The sequence below is a fragment of the Apostichopus japonicus genome, chromosome 4, assembly GCF_037975245.1.
Source record: "Apostichopus japonicus isolate 1M-3 chromosome 4, ASM3797524v1, whole genome shotgun sequence".
Lineage (NCBI taxonomy): Eukaryota > Metazoa > Echinodermata > Holothuroidea > Aspidochirotida > Stichopodidae > Apostichopus > Apostichopus japonicus.
In genome coordinates, this window is record NC_092564.1 from 7,002,113 (window position 1) to 7,018,839 (window position 16,727).

At 36.9% G+C, this 16,727-nt stretch overlaps 1 protein-coding gene across 3 annotated transcripts in view; it reads right to left on the minus strand.

Moving 5' to 3' along the window:
- Positions 1-13,621: 13,621 nt before the first annotated feature.
- LOC139966299 (coatomer subunit zeta-1-like) overlaps positions 13,622-16,727 on the minus strand; it is a 35,267-nt gene continuing 32,161 nt past the window's right edge. For all 3 annotated transcript variants that reach the window (XM_071969151.1, XM_071969153.1, XM_071969152.1), the window contains one exon: positions 13,622-15,865. In XM_071969151.1, coding sequence (XP_071825252.1) covers positions 15,815-15,865 — 51 coding nt within the window. In that variant the 3' untranslated portion in view covers positions 13,622-15,814. The remainder of the gene's footprint in view (positions 15,866-16,727) is intronic.

The window sequence follows — 16,727 nt, forward strand, 5'->3', positions numbered from 1 at the left end:
GTCAGTGGATCGCTGTGAAGAAATTACTCCTTTCCGTAATTCGACAAAACATCAGTGTTTTGTTAGAAATCACTTACTGATAAATATAAGAGTTGATGATAGTATAATTATAACGTGCACGCAAAAACGAGAAGCTATCGGCGTATTGGTTTTGTCGATGCATCAAAACAACTTTCTTTGAGGTCATGGGTCAGAACCTGGCCGATCTAGGATCAAACAGATGTTCTCATCAAAGAGTAAATGTCTTCAACGGAGGTAGATGAGGTACTGTTTGGTAACTTCAAATTATACCAGTTAGCTCTAAACCATCTGTCGAATTAAACATTTTAATCCACGAACGTAACCATTCCTAATTATTCGAAGATGATCCCTCTTACTATTATGAAAACGTTTATAATAAAATGTTGTGTTTATCTTGATAAAGTTTTCAACAGTGATTGACGGTAAGTTCCCATAACAATGTCGGCCATTTCTTTTTTAGTGGTATAAAAGTTGAAAATATATATATTTGTTTTTAGTTTGCAATTAAAATAAAAATTGGATATGCTACTTTGATAATTGTCTAGACGAGGAATGTTGTGGACGATCGAAAATACACCCCCTCCCCTTAGACCCCTCCCCCAGGCCGGCCATCAGTCTTCAGCCCCCCCCCCCCCCCACTCAAAAGTACCTTCCTACGCCACTGGTTTCATGACACTGCACCTGCAACATAAATCAATAAGTAATATATATATATATATATATATATATATATATATATATATATATATATATATATATATATATTTTGCGCATGGAATTCACTTAAGGACGTGGCATGACTATGATGTTACCAACCGTGTATTTCCTGGAAGGCAACAGCTGTTTCGGTGATTGTTTCTATCAAGAGAACACGACGGTCCCTAAAGATTTCATAACAATACCAGAGAGTAGTTACTCGCCAATTGTTCTCATTCTATAAAAGTTTCTGACATGATAGGCTGAGCAAATCGGATGACAATTTGTGCCATGGAGAGGGGGGGGGGGGGGAGTACGAAAAGCAAATTGAAAGGGACAACCTGATGATGCCTCACGCCATCCTCGACTACCCTCCCACCCCACCTCCTGCCCCTTTCCATGACAGGGCCCTTAGAAGTATACCGAGATATTAACAAATGTTGGTATTAAACGGTACAACCTTAGTGTGTTTCATTGTTAATTCCGGTTAATAATGATGATGATGATGATGAGATTCGGAACGTGCCATAAATATATATATATACTTTTTTTTACTTTGCTCTACAAGCTAAACCACAGTATTTGAAAACAATTGACCATAATTCATTCCAAAATAGATCGAAACGCTGGAGGGTCCTCTCCTTTTGTTAAATAAATCTATCGACAGACCGATGAAAGGAAAGTCATCGCTCTCCGATCAGATTATTGGGGGAAGATATATCGTTGCATAATTTCACAGTTTTTTCTCCTGGGACATTGTCGGTGAACAGGTACTTGTTACCACGGGACGCGAACTTGGACAAAATCCCATAATTATTCCTGATCAAATCCACAGAAATAAAACAAGAAAGGTCATGCAGCAAAAGTGTGAATTTATGACCATCATTAAACTGAAGAAAGAAAGAGAAAAAAGTGTCCGATAGGCGAATGACACGAGCCAATCAACTTGTATGGTTAAAAGTTGTCGAAATATTATCTAAACTGTAATAAGCTGGGAATGACCACAACTTTGATCGGTGGAAAAGAACCAATTATTCGTACGCCGAGCGCAATCACACCCAAATTTAGCAAAGAAATAATGGAATGTGATTTTGCGAAGGGACAAGCATGGGGGGGGGTGGTGGGTGGGGGGAGGGGAATAGTGGAACGATTTTCCCTTATGAGAAGTTCGTAGTTTCAGACAGGGAAGCGTTAATAGTTTTCGATAGAAACAAATAAATTATTGGGTGGTACACTGATTCGAGCCAGTTCCTTTCAGCAAAAACAGAAGGTCCGGAAACAATGAGGAGTTTCAAAGTGACTTGAAGATCTCGAATCAATAAAATACTTCAAAACGAAATCTGAGAACAACAAGTTGGGGTAGGTGGGTGGACTGGGTTGGGTTGGGTTAGGTGGAAGTATGAAATTATGAGGGGGTTAAAATTGAAAAAAGAGGGAGGGCGCGGTGTGGGAAATATATATCAGGGGTATGAAAGTGACTTGATGATCTCAAAACAATTAATTACCGTCACGAAATGTGGGAACAAGGAGTCCTTCTCGATTGGGAGGGGGGGGGGGTTGTGGTTGTTTGAAAACTACGAGGGGTTCCAAAGGAAAATGAGGATCTTGAGACAGTGTATCAATAGAAGGAATGGATTTTTGCCTATTCTCAAAACGCACTATCACAAACCATGGCATGTTTCAAATTTACATTGTTAACTAAAAGTGCTAACTGAACCACAAAGAGAGTGAATTAAGGTGATTTTTTATTTGGAAGGTGGCGGGGGGGGGGGGGCGTGTGAGGGGTTTTATTGGTTACATTTTTGGCAATTTATTTATAACCAATTAATCGTGTGCCGGGCAAATGCAGATATAATATATATATATATATATATATATATATATATATATATATATATATATATATATACATATACATATACACAAACGTGTGTCGTTGCCTTCACTCGGGGACTGTTGAAATAACTGCAAAATTACACGGTCCCGACAGAGCTGTTTCGGTGAATAACCTTTGGCGAGTTGGTGAACGTTCCAAGCTTAAAGGAGAAATGACCAGACGGGGTGTAAAGTCCGCCACCATTCTCCCCCTTTTCTTTTCTTTACCTCTTTTTTTTTTAAGCGCTCATCTGGGGGAGACATCTATGAAATACTATCGATGGTGAAGCGATGTGACTGGTAAGTTCGAAAACATCAATGACTGAATTCCCTAATGTCTTCAAGATTCGGTTATTATAAATCAGAGACGATTTGAACCCAGTCCCCCTAAGTACCCAAAAACTTTACTTGTCTCCAAAGCGGAAAATGTGTGAAAAGGCAGACCATAAAATTTTCTGGCCGTGTCTAACGGGGTAAGTTTGTGAGACTCCGGGGAGTGATCACCTCAACCTTGACTCCGGGTGTTGCACTTTTGGCTGCGTGTATTACCTTTTACCCTTCGTGACAGATTCGAGAGAAATCCTGCTGCGTGTTTCGTGGTATATGACTTTGGCCAGATGAAAAAGAAGGAAAAAAATCATATTTTGTTTATAATCATTCGATTTAAGAAGGAAAAGGAGGAGGAATATCAAACCAAATTCTGAAAATGCAGAATGAAAGGAAATATTTTTTTATCAACTCATGAAAAGCTTTTACGAGCCTAATATAAATACCCTAAACTGTAAGAAAATGCCGCGGAAAAGTAGAGATAGAGAAAGTTTCATTCGAAATATATTTCTCTTATTAAATTCAACCGATTGGGCGAAAAACGAAGAAACTTTTTTTTCTTTTTTGGCGGGGGGTAATAAAACGAATCTCCAAGGAGGTATAAAATATCTAGAATCATTCCTTGATCTGCTAAATGGATAAACGCAATACCGCTTTCTTAAGATGACGATCTAAACCATTACAAAAATAACATTAGTAATAACAATAATAATAATAATATTTTCAAAAATAAAGAAATATACGAACATGTATATGGTAATTACTTCAAATCATTTTAGAATTAAAATTTGAAAAAGATATAAGAAGAATCAATTAATAAGAATAATTGTCATGGAAGTTGTGGTAAGGTAAAGATATCTCTTAGGGAATATCAGTCTTCGTAGTTTACGGGACTGGTAACTCTACAGAGAGATAGATATGGTAACCTCTCCTTACGCCCTAGTTCCGCCCGGTGACCGGTAAAATAAAGGAAAGGCGTTTAAGTCAAAATTATTACTTTTCATCTAATTTTATTAACATTGCATTGATACCTACACGCTGGAATATTAAGTATCAATTTCTATTTTCCTTTATTCTTCGGAGGTTTTATTGTTGCAATGAAGGGAATTGACCAAACATTATCTTCTACAAACTTTTTTGAATATTGAAAAGGGTTGACAAATATCATCTTGCAGCGAAGCATTATTGGTTGCTTTGTCTGTGTGCAGCTATAGCGGACATTATATATTTCGAAATAACATAAAGTACACAAAAAACCATAAAATAACGTTGAAATAATGGTTGTAAAAATCGAGTCTGTACACTATATTCACGCAGTGTTGGTTACAACATCAACACTTTTGTGAGGTAGGCCTATACTTTGTGGTGTTTCTTTTCTATCAAAAAAATAAAATAATAAATAAAAAATGTCGTGTATGCGCTACCGTTAATCACATCTTTCTTGGTACTGAGGCATATGTACTTTGGTTATATGGGTTATTGACTACAATATTAATACTGTTGTTCAATTCAATACACTCACTTTATATTCTGACTTGCATACACAAGTCAATACAGAATTCTCAATATACAACATTACACAATACAATGAGTGTATATTCGATCTTTATCTTTGTTACTGATTGTATATGCATGACGGCTTAGAACCATCAAACACTTACCCGAGACCGTGCCCCACTCCCGTGCAGACACCCCCCCACCCACCGTATGTGGCACTATCAGTGTGTCACAAACACTTCACAAGCTACAGAACACGTCGGGTATCCCCCCCCCCCCCCCTAACTTGTTGGCGTCTTTACTGAAGTCGCTAGTATACATCTCTAACTCAGAATGTCTATAGCTATACAGTCCCTGATGAAGTTAAATCGTTTCAACTTTCCGATAATTAAATGCAAAAAAATAAGAAAATTGTATAGCCTATTAGCAAAAAAAGTTTAATTAAGCCTTAATAGTTAATAGCTTATTACAAATAAAACTTTTTATTTCATATTTTTGGCAGTTTTCAAAGTCAAAAATAGATCTTCAATGAACCACTTGAATTTGGATTTGGGTTTTTTGGCGGTCTCCTTTATCATAAGACCGATCGAGTTTTGTTATTAATTTGAAGATCATATCCCCTATAGATAATTCCGGTTTAACAAAAATGGACTATTCGTATATGCAAGTTAGACTAGCCCCAAATTAGGGCTAACAATGTGTAGTAGAACTGTAATCAGTAAGAATATTCGCTATGAAAATATATAGGCATATGCAGATTTATTTCTAGTATTTATAAACAGTTGTTGTGACGATAATACTGAAACGAAATATATTTTAGTCCTCATGAAGGGCAAGCCAGGGGCACAGCATCGTTTTCAACCAGTTGGGACAACTTTGTAATGCTAGTACCACTCTATACTGTCCTCTAATTCCATGGTTCAAAGCACTCTTACTAACAGTATGAACAGTTCCTAACCTTAAGCCGATAGAAACGAGATATTCGCACTGCTAATACTGTCAGTATAAGTGCTTAGCAGCATCACATGAAAGAAACAGTGTATAAAACAAAAATGTCCCAACTGGGTCTTATTTCTAAGCCCTGTTCATCAATGTAACATTATATTAATATCATAATCTATAGCATTGACCAAAAAAAGAGAAAAAACTACAAGTTTTGAGCACATGCACGTTTTAAATCCATCGGGACGAAGACATACATTTGAATTTCCCCCACAAAGTTTGTTACATTTGTCATAGCAACCAAATTTCTTGGTAACTATACCGATTTCACACAGTTCGTACGATTTTACTGTTAGATGGGTGTTTCATGGGTCCTGTGGGTCTATAACCATTATACCATGGAGGAGAAAAAGGTGATAAAAAGAAAATCATTCTTATTTGAAGAGTTAGTTACAACTCGATGATTCATCGTTTCATAGACAAGAGTACGCACAACCTTGCAACCTTACCCGGAGTTGATCCAAGAATGAAGGTGTTATACATCTCCCTGGGTCACTACAATTAAATCTTTGTAGTTGCACGCCCCCATTTCAAGAGACCTACCTGCACTAGGTGAACACATTTATAGGTTGCGTTGTGCGGCTTGTAAAGAATTTTGGTTCTTTATTATTAAATCAAGTCATATTTACACATGTTGCGATACCTATCTCTAAACCTGTGTATACAGCCATGCATCCTTTAAGACGGCAGGTTTATATGTTCAATATTGTATCAGAACTACTCGAAATATTTAGGTTTCAATCTTTCTCAAAATTAAAAAAAAAATTGGAAGTAAACAAAACAACAACAAATTTAACATAAATAAGTACTAATATAACGTTATAAGTATTTTTTTAAATTCTTTAGCCTATGTATATGTAATTTTTACGGCATTCATTATGTATTTGTGTGTGTTTTTTGTTTGTTTGCAAGATCAAGGTAAACCCTTTCAAGTACTGAATATAACGCTTCCTACCCCCTGGTTATTATTATTATATATATATTATTATTTACTTATAATATATATATATATATATATATATATATATATATATATATATATATATATATGTATATATATATATAAACCAATTAACGGTCAGATGCAGCTTATAGCTGTGAATGAATTTACAACCAGCGACGGTTGTTAATAAACGCCAAGAACAAGTAACCACGTTCGCCACTAAAATAGCAAAGATACAATTTGAAGAACATTCGCCATTATCAAAATGAAGTAACGGTATTCGTTAACACCAAAGAAGGACGAATGTTTCGAGAATATAACATGATATTCTTAAAATGTTCTTCCTTTTAATTTTTAACGACATTCACACCTGCAAATGACACTTCATTGGTTGCTCACTTGAATTAAAAACAAAACAAAAAATCAAATGTGGCATTTTTTGTGGGTTAAAAAACAAATGAGTAAATTGGAATTTCGAAAATCAAACAAACAATCCTGGCATTTATGATCAAACAGAAGACCATTAGATGTTCATTAGCTAACAGCTTTGAGGATTTGGTTATTTGAAAGGTTAGGATTCAATTAAAATTTCTGATAGACCTTAATACTACCATGCATCTTTAAAAAAAATGTGACTTTACAAATGTATAGATGATGTTACTTCAACGCATGCTATCAGCCACTGTATGACTGTCTGGAATATCTGACAACTTCATGATAGTTGAGTCTATAACTTTAAATGCAATATGTTGGGGTGTGGGGGTAGGGAGGGGGTATCACCTTAGTTTTCGGCATTTCGTAATGATGTTATCCCTTGATACATGACCCCTGTGACCTTAGAAACTGCAATGGTCACCCGGTTTCATGACCCACTTCCAACCTTCTATAGTATATCCCGCCATGAGGACCTGTTAGTCGTAAATTATCATAGCTAGCTGTTGATTGAAGATTTTTACGATCGAGGGACTTTCAACCTCAGAAGAAGAAATAGAATTTACCGTTGTCACTATAGAAAGAAAAAAAAATTGCAAAGTTCGTGCATTTTTTTTTTTGTGTGAGGTCATATTATTCCATTCGGCATTGGAGAGGAGAAAACATGAGTGTGGTGACCTTGAAAATAATGATTGCTTTGTCTCCCAACCGAGAGATGATCGTAACTCATTGATTTCATACTTATTGTTTTAATGCCACTGGGTACGTGAAAGTCCCATTGTAAAACCCACGGCAAATATTTCAAACCGGAGCAATAAAACCTGTACGTGATTCAAAGGTGTCGATAACAAATAGGAAAGATTCTTTTACCTGTTTCACACGGTCATTTTTATTAATTACGCGAGGGTTTTATTTCCCGGAAAAAGAAGAGAAAAGAAAAGAAAAGAAAAGAGAAGATATAAAAAAAACGAGTTATCTGTCGTAAATTTCTACCGTCAGAAGCTGAAATTTAGTTATGTAACAACGGGTATTTTGTTAAACGTATGATAGATATAATTTTAGCTAACAGTGAAGATGGTAAAACACAAACCTGTGTCATGGGCTGGCGGATCGTCGAATTGTGTGGAAAATGTTTTTTTTTCTTTTTTTTTCTCAAGAATATTTACGATTTATTTATTTACACAACATCATACATAACATGCATGTACAGATGTACACCGACCTGTGTGTGGTGTGAAGTTGATGGACGCTGTTTGTCATCCGTCTTTAAAATATTTTGCTTTGCACGATATGTAAAGTGTCTGTAGTTCGATATACTCTACATATCAATACATACATGTGTTGTATTAGGTTTGTTTGGCGCTATATTTCATCCGTTTATGATTACAAATATCATGATCGAAGATTATGTAAATCGTCCGAAGAAGAACGGACAGTACATAGCATACGTGGAAGCTGCGCGGCCAGGAAAACGTCAAGACAAGAAGTATTGGTTCATATGGTACCTTTGGTAATAACTTATAACATCCAGGCCTACCAAATTTAGGGACCGGGAGAGGGGGACCTGATGGACCTGTTATATGGAGTCCTCAGAACGTTGCACATTAGAAATCAAAGATGTACCACAGTTGATGACTTAAAACTTCATATGACCTTTGCCACGCGAAAGTGAAGGAGATCGCTAAAACGAAGTTTATAGGAACATACAGTTCATGTGTGTGGTTGGGTTTGTTATGTTACGATGTAGGCCTATGCAATGACCTTTGTCACGCGAACGTGAAGATCGCTAACAGTAATTTTAGAGGAACATACACTTGTGTGTGGTTGGGTCTGTTTGGTTATAATGTAGGCCTATGTAATTTTGCAGTTGATAGATAGAGATTCATTCGTCGGTATACTTCTTTGGTTAAGGCGTATGTTATTATTTATCATATTGACTGCCGCGAAGTTTAAAACTGTTCTACCGGTATTTGATTACTTGTAAGCGGCGTTGTTATAGTTTGGAAGATATGGAATATTGGATATGAGTGCTATAAGTTCAGGTAAATACTTTCAACAAACACAAACGAAGACTAATGGTTCATGCTATACTCTTATACACTATTTTTTACGCATGTGCAGAACAGACGAAAGCACTAAATGTTAGATACTAGTGAACCTTACTCAGTTTGTGTTACTATGATAGCATTTAAATCACCGGATTCAAACCTGAACTTTCCCGAATAAATGAAAAGTCTTGTGCTGGTATAATATTACAAAACAACTTTGTGTTTGCACTTTGTCGGCTTAGTAAGTTTAGTTTGTTTATGATGCCAATACAACATTTACATGCGTCCGAGTGCATGACACTTGAGATATAGAGATACATAGATAATAAAGGAACAAAACAAGGGTTGATAGTTAATTTCCTGTCTTCAACATCTGCTCAAGCCCCACTGTATAAGATGTTTGCATATAATGGGTAATTGTAATGCGTTTATTTATGGTCCCAGTTTCCTGGTCAGCTATATCCCTAGAAAATGACTTTTTTAAATGTTTTCCCCCATTTTTATTCTATTTTCCATAAACTGGAATTTTACAGAATTGAATAACATTAATTACTCGTAATTGAAAAAGTAATTTGAAGAAATCAGAAAAAAAAGGAACAACTTCCATCAAAAGTAGAATATTTTATAATTAAAACATTTTAATTTTTGTCGATTATTCAAAATTACCCCGGAACAATCATTAACATTATTTCCAACAATGAAGTCAAAAGCATGTTCATAACGATCCCTGTAAGAGACTAAAAAAACATTCTCTTTAACAATTACAAGTGTACGCTGACAACAATTTTCACATACATTTTATGTAGATATATGTCGAGGCTGTGTAAAACAACACAGACTTTGTAAATTTAACAAACTGTCTAAAATTACAACAACATGCAGAAAATGTATGTGAATCTTGTTACCAGTTCTTTGCACTGTAAAATTGCACAGACATGTTTCTGTAAAATTACAGAGAGGTTTGTCTGTAAATAATCTGAAGAGAGGATACGGGAAAGGGGGGGGGGGTGTTTACAAATGAACTTAATTAACATTAACTCTGAAAAGGTACCCAATGTATACCGTACAGTATTCGTGAATAAAAAAAGTAAAAAAAGTAGTTTTATTAAAATCGGCCAAATTAATACCTCTGGTCATTCCATGCAGTTTACACTTTCGCTTTGGTCGATCTGTCAAGCAGAAATATGGTCACCAAGCATTGTAGCAGTATATTATACGGTTGCTTAACGAGTTTCTTGTCATTTCTGTATATAAGTACTGTGTTGCATACATTGGGGGGGGGGGGAGGGGAGGGGAAGGTGGGGGAGCTCGACGAGCGGAAGAGTCGCTGATACTTAGGCCTACATACAGACTCAGAGAGATTAAAGTTAGTACTAGCATTGCATTTCCAAATTCCAATTCAATATAGCTTTACAGTATGTTATTAATACATAACAAACCAAAAAATATGGTCACTTTAATTTTTTAATTTTTTTGTCTGTTTTTTGTCTTTTTCGCGTGCGCGTGTGTGAGAGAGAGAGAAACGAAAAAACAAGACACTTTCACCAAGTTTTGATTTTGGGCGGTAAATGAAATTTATAATATTACAGAAAACAATTACTACAGTTTCTCCATTAAACAAATTTATGGTTGCAATATGCCCCCTCCACCCCCCCCCCACCCACGCCAATCACACCAATGAACTAGTCGTTGTGTTTGTGTTTCCCAATCTTTCATTTGTAAGTTGTACAGATACGGTAATGTGCTCAAGCACGGGCTGTTCTTGACAAAATATAGCGCCAAGCGACACTGACCTGCTGTCTAATTAAGTACTGATACACCATAACCATGTGTTTAGCGGCAATTAAGGCACAACTAAGTTCTACTACACGTAACCGAAGTTCTACTACGCGTAAGACCCATACGTTATTACCCCGACGGCTTGCCATATACGTACCACCACAGCGTCCATGACTTTAAAAGTTGTATGTAGGTGTGTATTTTAGATCCTCCTGCAAGCAGGAACTCGCGAAGAAGCCTCATTGGCTTATCAAAGTCCGGCGCAAGCTGACCGAAGTCAGTCTCTTACATTAATATTTAACGTCCATGATTATGAATTGTCAACAACTCTGTAACTGGACGACATACATTAATCTTGGGGTGACTCGAACTCGGGACCTTATGATTGAAAGGCACCGGGCGTTAACCACTGAGCGAACACTCCTTAAGTTAGAGGACACAAGTTTCACCACCCCCCTCCTCCCACTCCCCTCTAAATATGGCTCTATTTGAAAGTACATAGTCTTATCTCTCTGTATGATTCCACACGTGGTTTAAAAATGAACTCTAAGAAACAACTTCCCCAGATGTTCCCTGCATCCGGTTATCTGACGTCACACGGGTAATAAACAACTACTTGACGGTGATTACAGGGTTGGCGGTATGGATGCAAGCTCTATACAAGTCGTAAACTTTAAAAGGGATATTCCAGTGGCAGAAAAAGTCAGTAATTCCCCACATTTAAGAAGAAGAAGAAGAAGAGGAAATTATACTCTTATTTGAAAACTGCAATCTCTATATATAACTTTAGATATGCTGCATTAAAATGACAACTTTTTTAAAAGGTGACCAAATCATTCTTGATATATGTTGTTGACCGTTAAACACACTGACTTTATACTAGTGCAGGTTGTACTTCAATATCTTTTTAAAAAAAAATTCATTTCTGTTTATTTTTGAGAAATGATCCTTTAAACATCTGAGGCTCATAAATGAAAAGTGGCTGTACTACTTACTCCCACACAAGGATCATCAGGAGCGTTCATCGGCTATTATATTTAATTTTTATGGTCTGAAATATTACATATGAAGGGTGTTTACTGCAAGTTTGTTTAGCACAGATGGTGTCCTGAATGGTGGTGCTCTATATATGAAGTTAAAAGACCATGTTTTACGTGAGGTTTAAGAATTTGTAAAAAAAAAAAAATAATGGAATAGCAATACAACTTAGGTCAGCACATATAGTGCACACCACCATGATGAAACACATATTAAAGCAGAATAACTTGACAGTTAAAATATTCATGACTAGCATTAAAATGTTTCCTTTCTTTTTCTTCTTGGATTTTGAAACATCAAGACTAAAATTCTGCCTAAAATCATCTCTTTACTGTCCACTTCCTGTCTTCTTACTGTCCACTTACTGTCCATTTATCTACTATCGGAAGTAGATCCCATGCAGTAGTTGGTCTGTGACGTCATCACGGCAGGAATTCTTGAAAAGCTTTACTTTTCCTGTTATAATATTCTTGTTTGGATTTGTGTATACTTAGTTGCCCAACGTTCTCTGTACTTAATATCATCATTATGATTCATAATGAAACCATGCTATATATAGGTACACATATATAATTTCCTCTGTGAATATAAATGATAATGAATAAAATTTAAAGAAAAAACGAAGACATTTTCAACTCAAGTTACTGTTGACTGATGCATTAAAATAAAATATCACCAAATTTGCAAAAATTATATCTCTGCAATGCAGAATGCTTTGACCAAAATATTGCTGTCAATGCTAAAATGCTTCAAGCAATTTTGTTAAAAGTATGAAAGTCAACTACCCGAATATCCTTGCAAAGATTATCTTGAAAATACATTTAATTAGTTTCTCTGTGTATGATACTGATCCCGTTTATATTCAATTGTGCTTATTCAACTGGCAATAACTTCTCCGCCGGAGAGATCCAGGGGCAGCAGAATATCATCTTTGGTCGGACAGTCTTGAGGTCACTTTGTAGTTCGCCCCCTCAAATCAAAATTACATTTTCCACTGCCCCTAGTACTTTGCGCGCCTCCCCTGACCCGATTAAATCCTCTTCCGCAATCCCTGCCTCCGACCAATCGTTCATGTTTGTGTGTGGATGCGGGATGGAGGGGGGGGGGGTCGGGACAATTCGCATAGACAGGCATGTCCTATTTTAAGTATAGGTCCGAAGCATGCGTTCACCAGTACCACTTACAATACACAAGTGATTGGTGCAGTCACACGTGTACAGGAACAATGAGTTGCCAGTGCAATTGAATGTCAAAAATCATGGGTAAGCTATCAAAGCGTGCATGTGGAGAACTTGCCAACCGATAGCAACATGTAGTGTTGAACAATTGGTAAACATGTTTTTGAAATGTGCAGTAAGAGTTAGACATTCATGAAATGTAACACAAAAGTACTTTTATTTCCCGGTGGGGACCTGACTTGACCAATCCATTCTCCCCCCCCCCTCTCCATGCACCAGCCCCCACAAAATATGTTAGACCCCCAGTCTTTCTTTTACTGTCCAGTTGGGACAATTTTTTCTATACCGTAGTGTTATGTCCCGCTTCAGAGCACTCGTATTGTCAGTACGAGCAGTATGAATATCATGTTTCTATCAGATCAAGGTTAGGAACTGTTTGTACTGACAATACCAGTGCTTTGAGAGCATGATATCGTAGTACAGTTAAGAGAGGTATTAGCATTAGGAAATTGTCCCAACTGGCTGAATATGAAAGAATCTTGTCTTATGAAAGAGTCTTATGTATAATGTACTGAATATTCATGTAGGTGGAGCAGCCAAACTTCATCAATATGCAAATAACTCTGGCCACGCCCCATAGATTTGTTTCACCAAGTTATGATATGTTATTGTGTCATGTTTCGATTTACTTATTTATCATATTAACAATAAGCTCCCTTCCCACCCTCCCTCTAAAAAGAATTTAAACAAACCAAAAAACGAACAGACAGACAAACAAACAAACATTTTTATGTTTCTAATATTGTATTCAACACATCTGTGCTCTATTAAAATGAACAGAACAACATGTAATATATATGAAGTGAATATGTAATAGATGTCAACTGAAATAGATCATGTCTACAAAGTTTCAAAACTCATTCATTTTTAGTATTAGTCAAATAGTTGTAGCCAGAGAAGGAAATTCCAATCATTTGTGAAATATAAACTTGACTGGTTCTGAATTACACAAAGTTACAATAAAAGGCAAAAATTTTGCCAATTTGCAGGTCTAAGATGGCTAAATCTTTTATCAGACAGATAAAACCTATCCTTAGATGAGATTGCCCTGCATGTAGAATCATGGACATGTGCAGAAAAAGGGGTATATGAAAGGGGTAAAGCAAACTTTGGGTCTTCTATAACAGGAATAACCATCCAAAGAATTGAACGGGTAACCGGTTTACAAAATAACAAACTATTTACTGGTGAACCAGTGAACACTCAAATTTGAACCAGCTAACCCTAATTTTTAAGGAGAGAGAACATTTTTTCGGTCCTTTTTATTTTACAAATTTGATTTTCTCAGGAAAGAGGAAAGAGGGGGGGGGTAGGGTGCCAGGGGGTTGAACTTTCCCCTGTGCTCCACCTACAGACACCCATGGAGATAATATAGCTATCCTTTCCATTACACAGCAATCATCTTTTTGATGGACCACCTCTGCTATTTAATGCAACATGAGAAGCATAAAATGTATTCTGGGAACCAAGCAAACTTTAAAGATCACCAAGTTTTAGCAATAAAGCATCCTCTCCTTGCTCAAGTTTGTATAACAGTTTTGTGATGTTTTGTTTTTTCTCCCTTTGTAATCCTTTGTATCACAGTTTGTCATTTAATACAAAGGTTCTCCTGGAATTAAAATGATTTTACTCTTTAAAGCTCCAATTTGTATAGCTGTGAGGATTATTTCTGACTACAAATATAAATTACTTACAGATTAACTACATTTTTTGAGGAGATTAGTAGTCCATTTACTCTTTCTTTGATTTTTGGAATTATCTGTCGATCTCAAAGTTGAAGAAAACTTTCTGCAACATACGTGTATTTACAATCTGACGCAAGCTCAACCATCTATCCCCTAACATAACGTAAAGCAACTTTCCAACCCACACCACCCAACGCTTCTCTACGGCAAATCTGAACTCCGAACAAACCATTTGGAGGATGACATATGAACTTATCTGTTATGAAAGAACAAGTAAGAACAATGAACCATTATTTACACTAAAAATTAAGACAATTCTTGTCTTCACACTGATGGGTCCACCGCCCGGTCGGGACAATCCGTTGTATACCGTACTTTTCGTGTCACGCTTCAAAGGCTGTTGTACAGACAGCATGAGGGAGGTCAATATCCTGTATTTTTCATGTAAAGGTCAGGAACTGTTCATACTGTTAATACTAGTGCTTTGAAGCATGTTACAGGAGTACAGTATACAGTGGTATGTTTAAGCACAGGCAAATTGTCCATATCGGCTGATTAAATTTCATGATATAACTATTGAGTAATGTTCAAAGAAAGTGCATCACAATACCAAACAAATTCTCTATTCAAAGCCAAATTTCAAAATAAAATTGACTTGTGACAAGCTTTCTGGAAGAAGTGATTTATCTCACATGGAGGTGTAACTACTCCAAAAAGGGCACCAATGTAACATATCCAAAGGTGTACATTTATCATAGCCCCCAACCCTCACCCCTCCCCCTATCATGAAATCGCTTGTCCAATAATTAAAAAATAAAAAAGATACAAGAATCAACAGAACAGAGAAAAAACTGGGGAAGATGCTAAGTAATGCTAAATTACTACAGACGTAACACAAATTACTTTCAATGTCCTCAATCTCATCTCACGGTTCCAATCCATCCATGAAGATTTCTAAACGCCTATTAACGTCTGGAGAGTCGGAAGAAGAAAGTCTGTGCAAACGCACTTTTTCAAAGTAACCTAACCGATTGAAACCATACTCCTTGAGCGATATACTCTCCTTAAATTTTAAACACACTGACATCCATGTTATCCCGTCAACCACACGGCCAAACACAGATCTGTTTGGTACTTGACAGGCTATGGGTGAGGTTCCCTGGTCATCGTTTGCCCGTTTAACAAAGAGAGAAGAAGTTTAATCTGCGATATATTGATATGATGAGAGATCCGTCAATTCTTGAGAATGTTCCAACCAAATTGATCCCTTGCCGATTGAAATACCTGTTGAAGAAATAGAGGAAAGGTAAAAAAAAAAAAGTCCATAATTCAAAGCAAAACATTTATATATACGAGTTCAAAAATTTGAAACAACCATGCGCCTTAGCAGACCATGAGGCTGCAAAAATTGTGACCTAAAGCTGAATGAAGGGTTATGCCAAGTTCTGCGCTTTTTTAGTAGAAGTACGCTACAAGAGAAAGTTAGTAAGACCTGAATGCCATTAACCTATGTGATAGAGATATTTTGCGACAAGGAATGGCTACACCTAGCAACTTATCCAAATCTTTCCTCGTTTCGTTCCTGTGAACCCTGCAAACCGGCCAACTATCTGGCAAGACAGTACCTGCTCACGAATGTATTGACATTCAATACACAACAGTATTGAGCCAACAATAAAACACGATCGTTCAGACCGTGGAGATTGAATGTAAACTGAGGCTTGACTACTAAATTCCAGCCACATAATCCCAAATTTGCTACATTTCTGTCCTTGGGCAGGGCACTTAATCTCCATTGCCTCCTTTCACCCAGGGTATGTCCCACTGCCCAGGGGATTTCCCCACTGCCCAGGGGATGTCCCCACTCCCCAGGGGATGTCCCCACTGCCTAGGGTGTGTCCCACTCCCCAGACGATGTCCCCACTCCCCAGGGGATGTCCAGCTGTCCGTACAGCTCCAACCACGTTTGCGCACGCTATGGAGTGCCTCTTGACTTACATACCATCCATAAACATAGAACTTTGCCCAACAGAAGCATATGGAATTGGAAAGGGAAACCATAAAAACATCATAAAAAAATTAAAAAGTAGCTCCAAGTTCAATTCATGAAGAAGGTCGACGGATCCTCATGCAAGAGACCTGTGTG